General features: G+C 39.6%; 1 protein-coding gene across 14 annotated transcripts in view; it reads left to right on the top strand.

Moving 5' to 3' along the window:
- Positions 1-13,283, top strand: part of KIAA1217 (KIAA1217 ortholog) — a 564,412-nt gene that overhangs the window by 421,515 nt on the left and 129,614 nt on the right. For all 14 annotated transcript variants that reach the window (XM_072651714.1, XM_072651715.1, XM_072651718.1 and 11 more), the window contains 2 exons: positions 3,803-4,001; positions 8,736-8,829. In XM_072651714.1, coding sequence (XP_072507815.1) covers positions 3,803-4,001; positions 8,736-8,829 — 293 coding nt within the window. The remainder of the gene's footprint in view (positions 1-3,802; positions 4,002-8,735; positions 8,830-13,283) is intronic.

A 13,283-nucleotide genomic window follows, 5' to 3' on the forward strand; every position in this document is an offset into this window, starting at 1 on the left:
ATGAGAAAATGCCTTCAGAATTCTAGCAGGGAACCACAGAAATATTCTTCACCACACCCTCCCTCCAGTGTTTCAGTAGGAAGATCTCACTTCCTGATTGTCCACATTGGATGACTCCTACACTCTCTTGGCTCCTCAAGAAAGAGCAGCAGGTGCTCTAGCAGCAGCAGCAGAAAGGACTCTAGCAAGAGCAGGGGTGGATATTTTCAGGCTGGAGAGCAGCATCTGTGGGGCTCATTTTTAAGTTTGCTGTTTGTGAGGTAGGAGCTAGCCCCAAGTCACTAATAACATTGTGTTGCCATGGCCTTGCATTTTTTAATTTTTTTGAACACTTCTATTAATTTTTTAACAATTCCCCGTTACACATTGGTGAAAGAGGATGCTAGTCTTTTACTACTGGGCAAGGGTCTAATGGAAAGAGTGCAAAGCTGAGACACGGAGATTGCGATCTGTGGATTTGAACCAACTATATGAACTTAGACAAGTTACTCAGCTGCCATTTTTATGCCTAGAAAAATGAGCTTCCTCATTTTACCTGCCCCCTCCCTCACAAGAATGTTCTAAAGATGAAGGAAGAGTAATCTACCAGGCATCAAACATTTATTAAGCCTCTACCTTGTGCCAAGCACTGCAGTAGACACCGTGAATATAGATAATAAAAGTAGTGTATACTCTGTCAGGGAAGACAATATATATGTGTCTCTGTGTGTGTATCTCTGTGTGTATGCATACACACACTTATGAGTGTGTGCAAAATAGATATCAATTAATCCATCAACAAACATTCTTCAAGAACTTACTCTATACAAGATATTATGCTAAGGACTAGAGATGCAAAGAAAAAGCAAAAATAATCCTTGGCTTCAAGTCGCTTACATTCTAATGAAGGAGACAACTTGTACATAAATGAGTACAGACAAGACAGTTGAGAATAAATGAAAGGTTGCATTAGAAGGGGAGGCACTAGCATCTGAGGGGTCAGGAGAAATCTGTAAATACAAGCTAATTATTTTTGTGATGTTGAAAGATGCTAACAGTTTGGGAGATCAGGAAAGGCCTGCCTTTGGGGGAATAAGTATGAAGCATGAAACTGCTTTGAGCTCCTTAGGAGAAAGAAGCTGTAATATAATCTAAGGTGACCTTGTCACTAACTCCATATGCAACTTTGGGCAAGTCATTGGGCCTCAGTTTCCTAATCTGAGAATAAGGAGGTTGTTCTCAACCTACAAGATCCCTCCTAGCTCTAAATCTGTTATCCTGTGATCATATATTATTGAGAATGTCACACACAAGAAGGACCCATCTTCAGCTCAGAGAATCTGGGACATTGAGAACTACCATTCTTGGTGCCCATGTCTGCTAGATCACTTTGGAGCTCCTATACAAAGTATTGTTCCTCACCTCTTTTCACTGTGACATCATATTAGATAGGTAGAGGGATGGATAGAGATAGATAGATAGATAGATAGATAGATAGATAGATAGATAGATAGATGATTGATAGCTGTAGAGATGATGTTCCAAGACAGCTGAGATAGAGTGCTAAGTGCCAGGGAGAATCATCTTCCCAAGTTCAAATCTGACCTCAGACATTTACTAGCTATATGACCCTGGGCAAGTCACTTAACTCTTTGCCTCAGTTTCCTTATCTGTAAAATTAGCTGGAGAAGGGAATGGCAAAGCACTCCAGTATCTTTACCAAGAAAACCCCAAATAGGGTCACGAAGAGTCAGGACTGAAATGACTGAGCGTAATCATCCCTAGAGTTTTCTGTTGAGTCTTCCCCCACTCCAATAACCCCTGCCCACAAATATCATTTCAGGTCTCTAAGGGATCCATGCACATGTGCAAGGCATAGGTAATGGAATGAAAGCCAGGTCTGGTTGGAGTGCTACAAAGCTTTGGTATTTCATCCCTGTCAGGTTAACATAAGTGCCCTTCTGCAGAAGCCCCACCAAAGAGATGGTCCTAGGCCAGACCTCAGCTCCGCTATGGTTGCCTGCTCCAGTGCATTTGGCATTTGGATGTACCATTATCTATCACGAGGGAAAGTTACCACGCCTCGCCTCTCAGTGTCTGAATGTCACAGTCACGAGGATCCCAGAGGCTCTGGAGAAGGTTCCCCACTCTCCTTAGAGATAAATATGTGGTGGTGGGGGGGGTGAATTACTGTAAAACCCTTCCCCTAAAGGGTCACTGGCTAGTGGTAGAATGTGAGACTCTCTCTGCCCAGAGTGGAAGAACCACCCTGAGTCATGGAAGGAGCCATACAAGGATTTTCTCTGGTTTGCTTCTGGTTATTTGGTAATAATGTAGGACAAATGAAATACTTGTCGTTTAAATGGGACAAGCAGGTGTGATTTGATGTTGCTCTTGGTTTGAAGCCAATTTTTTTTCATTATTCATTATTTCATTATTCAGTGTGGGTCACATTAGCAGTATAGACTCATAAGATAACAAGAACACTGAAAAGGGACCTCAGAAGACTTCTAATCCAACCCCCTTGTTTTACAGATATGGAAACTGAGGCTCAGAAAAGTTAAGACTTACCCAAGGACACATAGGAAATAAGTAGTAAAGCTGAGGTTTGAACTAAGACTCCTTCCACTGCACCACTCTGTCTCCTACATAGGTAGTGATCTATAGTGTCTGAATTTCTTAGATCTACATAAGGTTAGGGATATTTTCAGGAGAGACCCCATTGCCTAGTAGTAGTGAAATTAGCCTACCATTCTGCCCTATCTCATGTTTCTCCATGGGATGTGGTACAATAGAAAGGGTCAGAGGACCTGAGTTCAAATCCCATTTCTCTCTGCTATTTGCTAACTTCACCTTTCTGGGGCTCAGTTACTCCCCTGTAAAGTCAAAGATTTCACTAAATGACTTCTAAGATCCGTTCTAGCTCTACATATATGATCCTGTGATTGCCTTCAGACTTTAAATATGTGATTCATTTATACTTAATTGTCATTCTTTAGTATAATGAGACCAGATCTGAAATTCACCTCAAAACAGAAGAATCTCTGAGTTTCCCTTTAGGCCTAAAATTCTGATTATCATCATGTATTTCTTTATATATCCAACTTCTCCCATTTTCCATCTGAAAGATTTTGATCTTCAGGCTTTGCTGCTCTTAAAGTATCTATAAATATTTAGTAAATAATGTATTAGTGCCACTGAATTGGTATAAACTTTTCCATCTTGAAAAATACTTGAAAGGGTTAGCAAGTTGTATGTAATAGATTTGCAGTATCATGTACAGTCATCTTTGTTGTACTTTGTTTTGGAAATACTTGTTTTATTCCATAAATTAAAAATAAGAAAATATTAATGGAAGAATTTCACTTAACTTTCAGGCAGAGCTTTAAAAAGAGAGACCACACCATACATGTTACAGAGTACAGTCACTGCTCTAATCAATTAGTGGGAAGGAAAAAAGTTGGAAAAATGAGCCTGGGGAAATAGGGCGGATCTTTTTGTCTAGATTCCCGAGTTTTTTGTTTGGTTTAAGAGACCTGTGATTTTGTTTAAAAATTTGGTTTAAAAATAGATGAGAATTAGCCTCTCTAGCACATGCTTCATCTCCAGAGAGTAAAAGGTACTTGTATGGTAATCACATAGCTTCATTTCTTGGAAATACCAACCATATGTCTCTCGTTACTTGTTTTCCAAACCCATACGGAAAACATGCCTGAGTGTGGTTTGAGGAGAATGGCTTTGTTTATGGCATGTTTTCATATGATTCCTCCCAATATGGTTCATTTTGATCTGCATCTGATAAGGACGTATTGTCTCCATTCAGGTGTTTTATATCTTCAGTATGGCGATGAAACAAAGCAGCTCAGGATGCCCAATGAAATCACAAGTGCAGACACAATCCGCGCCCTCTTTGTAAGTGCCTTTCCTCAGCAGCTCACCATGAAAATCCTGGAATCTCCAAGTGTAGCAATTTACATCAAAGACGAAAGCAGAAACGTGTACTATGAATTAAATGATGTAAGGTAAGTGGGGGTGTGTACCATTTTTATGACTTACTCTGTTATCACTAGCATGCCCGGAGCACTTTAAGTCTTTAATTTATTCTTCTCATGGTCACAGGGAGATCAATCATTATTGTCATTCCAATTGGCAAGGTCATCCTCCATACCAGTCAATAAATATTGACATATGTGTGCATTTATTCACCACTGCTAGATTGTAAACTCTCTGTGGGCAAGGGCTAAGTAGGTTTGTTTTGTTTTGTTTTCTCTCTCTGTGTTCCCTGTGCAAACAATGAAACTTGATAAATGTAGGTTGAGTTTGAATTTGCTTCAAACTCAAATGATGTGCCTTGAGAAGAAATAGATTCGGTAGCACTGGTAGTGTTCATTTAGGCTGAGCTCTTTGCCCTCATCCAACTATTTTTTCTTTCTTAACAAAAGAGAAAGCCAAAGCCCAGAAAAGTTAAGTGATTTTCCTACATTAATGCCAGTAGTCCCATCAATAGAGGGAATGTTAGAATTTGCATCCCAACTCTAGAGATCTACCTGGTAGCCAACCTGGTCTTTCCTTGGCAGAACAAAGTATCACCTCGTAATTATTTAAAATGCCTTGCCTCTGGCACAAAATAGATGTAAACTGATAAATAACTTGCAATTATCAGAACTGACATATCTAGGCATGTGCCAAAGCCTATGAGTAATTTAGGGCATTTAAGGTTGACATACACCTTAAGGTATAGGTACTGCATCTGGTGTTGAGGCTTTATATGTTGGAAAAACCTTGTTTAAATATTCATGGGCATCAGGAAATTTGTATTTGTTTTTTAGAATGAATTATTAATAAAGTTGTCAAGAAAAAATCCTTAAATTTATAAAACATAAGCTTAAACATAAAATAGTCATGCAACGGCATATGTTATTCTGTTTAGAATAAACATATTGTGTCTTTTATACTTGGAGGAGTTGAGAGGAATGGTAACCACACATTCAGTGGATTCTTGATTGCGCATATTACAGAACTCAGCTAACATGGGTAATTGAAATCCGCTTAATCTCCAAATCTAATTTGAGTCAGTGTAATAGTTTCTGCCTAGCCCTAAATACAGCTCTTTCTCAAGCTACTTGCAAGCAGTAAATGGTGCTGTTTGGAGATTTGCTTCCTCTCACTTCTCATTCCTGTTCCTTGGTGGATCATCAAATGGCCAGAGGGAAGTAAAAGAAATAGGAAGGAGGAAGAGAAAAAGGAGTCTACATGATTAGACTAGTGCATGAGTAAGATTTCATTACTCATTCAAAGAATCTGAATTTCATATTTGGGAGGGATCTCAGTAGTCAATCAGTAAACATTTATGAAGTACTTACTATATGCCAGGCTCAGGCTAAGCACTAGGGAAACAAGAAGAGGCAAAAGATAATCCCTGACCTCAAAGAGCTCACAATCCAGTGGAATGAAAGTAAAACTTGCTTCATCAAAAGAAGAGATGCTAAAGTTTTTCCATAAGAGGTCCAAGTTTTGCTAGAAGATGTTCAGTGTGGAGGATCCCATCACTTCCCTGACCATTCATTCTGCTCTTGATTTTTGGATAATTCTACATGTCAACAAAGAAAACACAGGAGAAAAGATGCAGTTATTTAAAACATAAAATACTGCTCCTTGTGAGTCCAAACTATACATTCATTTGGAAAATGTTGTAAGGTCTTAAAGTTGAAGAAATAGGAAGGAAAGAAAGAAGGATGAAGCACTTACTATGTACAGCACATTCTTAAGCACTTTACAAATATTATCTCATTGATCCTAACGTCCACCCTGGGAAGGAAGGGACGGAGGGAAGAAGGAAGGAAGGAAGAAAGGAAGGAAGGGAAGGAGGGAGGGAAGGAAGGAAAGAGAGAAGGAAAGAGTGAAAGATTATGCACCTACTGTGTGCAGCACCCTCTTAAGCACTTTACAAATATTATTTCATTGATCCTAACGCCAACCCTGGGAGGTACATACTAATATCCCTATTTGAGGAAACAGGCAAAGGGGACATGTGACTTGCCCAGGATCACACAGTAAGTGTCTGAGGCCAGATTGGAGCTCAGATCTTCCTCACTTCAGGCCCAGTGGTCTATCCACTGAGCTACCTAGCTTTCCCTTCTATATTCTTAAAGTCATCTTGGAAAGAAGAACTCATTAACTCCCAAGTCAGTTGCCTCCATTTGAGAATTGCTGTTAGTTGTTAGGGAGTGTTTCCTTAACTCTAGCCTACATTTACCTCTTTACCACATTCATCCATTGCTCCCATTTTTTCCCCTATGGAGCCAAACAAAGGAACAATGTTTCATTGTCTTGAAGATTCTACTAAGTCTGTTCTTTTCCAGGTAGAACATACCCAGATTCTTTTAACTGATCCATATTCTCCAGATCCCCCACAACCCTCCAAGCCACCCTCCTCTGAACAACATCCTTCCTAAAATGTGGTGCCCAGAACTAAAGACAGTCCTCCAAATGTGATCTGCTCAGACAAGATCTTCCGTTCTGTTCCCCATGCTTCTCTTGATGTGGTGGTGTTCATCCTTCGTTGCCGAAGAAGACCAAGCCATCAGAGAAATAATGACATGAATTGTACTTGACCTTGTTTTGAGTGAGGGAGGGCTATGCAAGGGCACCAGCCTCACTTCTCCTCCAGAGCCATCTGGATCTAGTGACCAGATATTCATCAGAATGACTGGAGATTGCCCAGGATGCATGCTTCTCTTCATAAAACCGAGAATGGCACTGGGTTTTGGCAGCTGCATTCTTCAACCTTGTGGTTCCCTAAAATTTGCAGACCCTTTTTTCACAGAAACTATTGTATAGCCATGCCTCCTTCTTCATTTTCTCTTATAGTTAATATCTCATTCTGGAGCCTATGATAAGATGTACCTTGATGACTTTTGTAATGAGCATAGTTGTAAAGAACATGCTATTTCCAAATTCATCTATTATCTATTTGATACCTATTTGATTATCTATTTGAAATAGCCATTAGATCACTATTAATGTTTCTTATCAGGATTTAAGAAAGACTGATGCATGATGATATAACATATTGAACATTTTTTTCATGCAAAGAATAAGTTTATTTTGTGGACACCTGCTCAACTAGCTTCATGAATACTGGATTTGTTATTACCCCACCTTAAAAAAACCCCATATCTGACCCTTCTCTCCCTCCTTGACAGTGCTTTCTACCAATAGACTTGAAAACCAAAGCAGGAATGTAAGCTCAGGGTAGTCATTGCTTTGGAACAGCTATGGAGTAATATTTAAAGGAAAGCAGCAAAACTAGTCCAAGAATCCTTCCCTTCAGTTAAAAACCAGAACGAATAATCCCAATGACTTAGATCAGCCCACTAAATGTGGAGCGCACCTGGAGGAAAGGAATTTAGCTTCCTCCGCAAAATCTCTCCAGATCCCTACTGTGAAATGGAAGGGAGTCATAGCTTGGAAAGAGCTGAGAGTCGTTCTGGCCTGCAGACTCTCCCTGCTGATAATGGCAAACAAAGAATCTGATGGAAACCAAGGAGATATGACTAATTTCTAAAATTTTTTCAAAGTATGGTTTGAGATAAGATGTGCAGACATTTATGTATATAGCTTTTTTTGGAGGACAGAACAGACTATATCATAGCTGACTTTCTGGGGGGAGGGAAGTATCTTTGGTGGCATTCTTCCCCCCAAGCCCAGGATCTGTTAATATTAGTTACCAAAAAACAGCAATGACCTTAAAGTCAGGTAGACTTGTGTTTAAATCTTGTCTGATCCTTATTTGCTGAATGAACATGGGCAAATCACCAAATCTCCCTGAGCTTCAGTTTTCTCATCTGTAAAATGGAGATAATAACAGCTGTAGCACCTACATCATTAGGTTGTTGTAAAGTTCACACGAGCCTTACCAATGCAAACTGTAAAGTGCTCCATGAATGTCAATTATTATTACTATCATCATCATCATCATCACTTGACCATTACAAGGCAAGTGTTGTTGCCAGAATGATTAGGTTAAGACACAAATACCAATGTGTCACAGTCTGCGTAAATCTCTTTTGATTACTTTGCAATGAGACTCATTTTCTTTTGTATTGAACACTATTCTAAAGTCCCTGATGAAGGGAAAACATATACTTTAAAAAGATGTGAGTTTTAGATCCAAAGCCCTTTATAGTCTACCAAGCTTTGGTCCTTGTGGGGATCTTTTTAAGACTACTCTTACCTTGCTGAAATTCCTTGGGAAAGAAAAAAAAATCAAATCATTTTTCTTTTGCGTGCATTCATTAGATAAGCAGAAAATGAGTCGTTTAGGCAAAGCAAACACTTAAATATGTAAATATTAACTGAATCCCTTTGAACTTACTGTAAATATTAAAGCTTTATTGTTTTTGAGAATGTTAGCTTGACATACTCAGAATCTTGAAAGTGCTACCTGATATCTGTGGGTGGGAATCTGGGCTGCCTAAACAGTTACCCTTGGGAAAAAGAGATAAAGTTGGCCCTTTTCCGTGTGTGTGTGTGTGTGTGTGTGTGTGTGACTTTTTTTGTATTGTATTTTTGTGGGTTTGTTTGTTTGTTTGTTTTTTTAGTTACTGGTGGTGTTTTTGGGGGGGTTTTTTTGTTTGTTTGTTTTTGGTCTAGTTACTGTTGAATGGTCAGTGGATTTCTAAAGGCAGATAAAAGAAAATGGCTAAAATAAAGCTCCTTTCATCTTCTATAGTTGTGGATGTTTTTGATTCCAGGAACATTCAGGACAGGTCCTTCCTCAAAGTTTACAACAAGGATCCTGCTCATGCATTCAATCACATGCCCAAAACTATGAACGGAGATATGAGGGTAAGTGTCTGAACTCCATTTGTAATTTTCCTCTTCATTTGTGTTAAACCACTTTCTTCCGATCTTAAGCTATTTGCATTTTCACACACGCGCCCTCCAGGGTGATTCCAGAGTCCTAGTGCTCTTCCAGTCTGGTGATTCACTAGCTTGTGGCAAACTGTTGGAAAGCAGCAGCTTCCTGACTTCCTCATGACTTAGAACAAAGTATCTGACATTTGTACATAATTCACTACATGTCCTGAGTTATACCTGAGGAAGAGGTTCATGTCCTGACTCATAAATGGAGCCCAAACTTCATTTTGCAAAGAACTTAAGACATCTTGGGTTCTTTTGTGCTTTACCTTACCTTACCAAGATGGTAGCTCTCCTTTTTCCCTCTTCCAAAGGAGAATGAACCAAGTATGAATGTAAAACTTTTTGATAAGTCCACATATTCGATCTTTTAGGTCTCACTTTTCTGAGTGAGTGAATGAATGAAAAGGCATTTATTATTAAGCCCTTACTAAGTACTTGGCACCGACCTAAACTTTGAAAATATGAATATAAGAGAAATGAGTTCTGCCCTCAAGGAGCTGATATTCTAAATTATGCTAACTTTACAAAGCTTGACAGTTTGGTGGAGGGCACTTGAGATAAACCTCTGTCCTGATTGGGGAATTTCTGAAAGGCTTGTGGGAAATTCTGAAATCCACTAGAGTTGATTTGAAGGGAGTAGAACAGGGAAACTGAAGGTGGAGGAGATGTGGGGTAAATCACATGGCTGTACAAAGAGGTGTTGAGTAAGGCATTTATTAAGCACTTAGTATGTGCCAAGCCTTGGGCTAAGTGCGAGGGATCCACTCCTGCCCCTCAGATTTAGGAGTTTGTTTTGTTTGTTTGAAATGAGATGGTTGACCCAGTGAACTTAGCAGGGGAGCTGTAGAAGATGAGAAGGTTTTATTATAGGTGAGTTCCAAGGCACTGTGCTGCCTGTCCTACAGTTGAAGTGAAGTTCCCTATCATGAGAAAACTATTACTTGAGAGTGAATATATATTTAGGTCAGGATGTAAGTAAGAGAAGCCAGCAGATTCCATTGAAACTCCAGGAAAAATATACATGTAACCACAAAGAGTGGAATATGAGTGATGACTTATTATGGGAATTGAGCCTGTGGTGGGTTTTTTTTCCTTAATTTTGAGGAATGAGTCCTCTGGTCACTCAGCCACTGCCTTCACAACATTGTGAAGCTTAGAATTTTGATGCTGACTGTGTTTATACTTAAATATAAAACAAGATGATGTGAAGACAATTGCATCCTCTAATTAACCAAACATGCTATGTGAACCAGAGGTGTCAAACACACAGCCAACTACACTTTTAGGAAGGGCAAAACTAGATGAAAATGTAATTGGGGAATATATAAAGTAACAAAAAATACAATACAACATAGATAATGTTAATTTGAGATTTTCTAAGTCAACATGTACCAGAAGGGATCTGTTTGAATTCATTCCTCCTGCTTTGGCTAGAGAGTATGGGTCCTCTTACCTTTTTATTAGCTTGCCATCTGCATTGTCAGGGCTATTTCTAGAAGGTTTAGTTCCTACAAGTCTCTTTGCTGCTTAACCTCTCTAACTCCTTGGAAATAGAGCCTTACAAGTGCTCAGAGTTCCTTTTCTGGGATTTTGAGCCATTCCCATGTAACAGTGTTAGAATAGTCTCTGAAAATCATGTTAATGGCTGGTTAGGACACCTATTTTAACTCCCAAACAGATGTGAGACCTACGTAAAGATTGGCAGGGAAGACATATAGAATCAAATATTAACCATATGTACAGAATTGATGATCATGAAACAGGATTTTTGGCTGGGAGATTCTGGGTACATTGTGCCTTTGTATGAGACCCTTGTGACTTTTTATTCTGAGTGGGCTCCATCCTGATTAAATACTAACCTGTTTGTCAGGGAAAAACCAAATGCTCACCCCTTTAGGCTCCTGTCCCCAATTGTACACCATCACAACCAAAAGGCAGGACTTTGTTTAGAATCCTAATTCAGCAAGCACAGTTTCAGAATCAGCCAAGTGTAATAATGAAAACAAGGAAATGAACTCTCTTTTGTTTCCTTTCTAACCTAGCTCAGTTCTATGAGATCATCTCAGACTATGACCTCTACTGAACCTTGGAACTAATGGAAGCTCATTCAACTCAATATGTCTACTCTTCATCAAAGGGACCTATCTATAGTTGGAATTCTCTCTCCTTCCCTTTGAAAACCAGGTCCTCAATATAGTAACGGAGTAGAATATCCCTCGTCACATTTCCCAACATTCCCATTTTAAAAAAAAAAGGAATTTATTTCAAAATAATTTTATTCATTACTTTTGTTTTTATATCATCTATATTTCCCATTTCTCCCCAGACAGCCATGATTTTGTAGTGAAAGTAACCAGCATATTGAAGTGATCTGATGCTGTATCCGTTGTTCTGTTCCTGTGGTCCTGGGCAGCTAGTTGGTGTAGTGGATAGAGTACCGAGTCTGAGTCAGGAAGAATCATCTTCCCGAGTTCTAATCTGGCCTCAGAGACTTACTAGCCATGTGGCCCTGGGCAAGTCACTTAACCTTGTTTGCCTCAGTTTCCTCATCGGTAAAATGAGCTGGAGAGAGAAAATGGCAAAACACTTTACTATCTCAAATGGAGTTACTAAAACCCAAACAGTACTGTAAAACTACTCAACGGCACTCTTGGTCCCTCACCTCTGCAGAGATTCCTGAGAGATGACTTCTCATATCTCTTCTTTAGGTCCAAGCTTGCTCATGACTTTACAGCCCCTCAGTCTTGTCTATTTTGTTGTTTCTTTTTCCATTTATGTCTTCCCATGTTTCTCCAGATTCATCATAGTCATTGTTTTTTAAAGTACTCTCATATTACGTTGCCTTTGTGTACATAACTATTCACCAATCACTGGAAATTTCCAATTTTTTGCTACGACAAAAAGTGTTACAAAATATAAATTTTTTGGCATATGTGAGGCCTTTCTTTTGTGTCACTGAGTTTCCTAAGGAAGGAATTTGAAAACTAGTGGACCATTAAAACAGAGTTCAACCAGAATGCTTGATGGTAGGAGTTAGGAGAGTCCTTATTCCTCTGTTTTCAGCTAGACCTTGGTAATAAAGGAATTTGCTTGTGGCTGTGCTTATGAGTCACTTACTGAAGCACTGAGCCTGATGTCATTACAGCTTCATTCACCACTCTATTGGCAGACTGGGACAAAAAAAATCGCAGCTGCAGGCTCCTTACAAATAAACTTAGACCCCGTGAAAAGTACAGTCTGGATTGGATTGGGGCGAGGGCCGAGCTGTATCAAGACTGGATCTTCGAGGTGGCCTCTCAAACATTCCTTCAATGTTAAATTAAATCTCATGTCATTAAAAGAAAAATGTTAGGATGCATGTCCAAACTGTATCATCTCCTGGAGCAATCATTGGAAAATACTGATATTACTTGGGAAGCACAGAATGAATGCATCAGCCTTGAGGTTACGGGCCTCAGGGCACAGACAAAGTATATGCTTGGTGGTGGAAATGCTTGTATTTTGGTACATTTAATATCTCAATCTGAGCATTTTTGAGGCCTGACTGTTTTATGTGACTATAATCAAGTAGAGAAGGCAGTGTCGTGTAATGGAGAGAATGCTAGACTTGGAATCAGGAAGGCCTGGGTTTGAATCCCACATTTGATCCTTAACTAGCTCTATGGTACCTTGGGTGATTCATCAGTCAGGTGAAACAGTGTCTGTTCTCAAGGAGCTTACATTCCCTCCGAGCAGACAGCATGTGCCCAGGTACATGAATATAGAATAGCTGCATGGTGGTTTAGAGAGGCATGTCACTAGCAGTTGGGGTAAAGTGCTTGAAATCCTTGAGCTTCATTTTCCTAAGTTGTGAAGTCAGAATAATAACACCTGTGGTATCCACCTCAAAGGGTTGTTGTGAAGATCAAATGAGATGACGCACTTAAGGCACCTTACAAATTCATGCATCATTTCTTGCTTCTTCTTCTCCCCTTCAGATGTCAAACATAATTCAAATCATGCAACTCACTTCCAGCGCTTTTAATGGCTTCCTCTTACCAACCAAACTCCTTAGCCTAGCATTCAGAGCCTTTCGCAATCTGTTGCCACAACCTTTTGTAGCCTCGTGTCCTCCAGTTCTCCTCTATACCAAGTTGGATTTCTCCATGTTCCCCAAATACTCTCCATCTTTATGACCTGCAGGCCTTTTCCCCCATTCCTTTCCTTCTATCTAGAGTGAACACCTTGTGACACTCATTCTGTCCTTCAAATCCCAGATCAAATGCTAAATACTCCTTGAAGCTTTCTCTTATCTGTCACCACTGGAAGAGCTCACTCCAGGTCTTGTGGCATGCAATACTCATGGTGATGATCACCATAACCTTTATGTTCCTGAAGTA

This window comes from Notamacropus eugenii, chromosome 3, assembly GCF_028372415.1.
Source record: "Notamacropus eugenii isolate mMacEug1 chromosome 3, mMacEug1.pri_v2, whole genome shotgun sequence".
Classification (NCBI taxonomy): Eukaryota; Metazoa; Chordata; class Mammalia; order Diprotodontia; family Macropodidae; genus Notamacropus; species Notamacropus eugenii.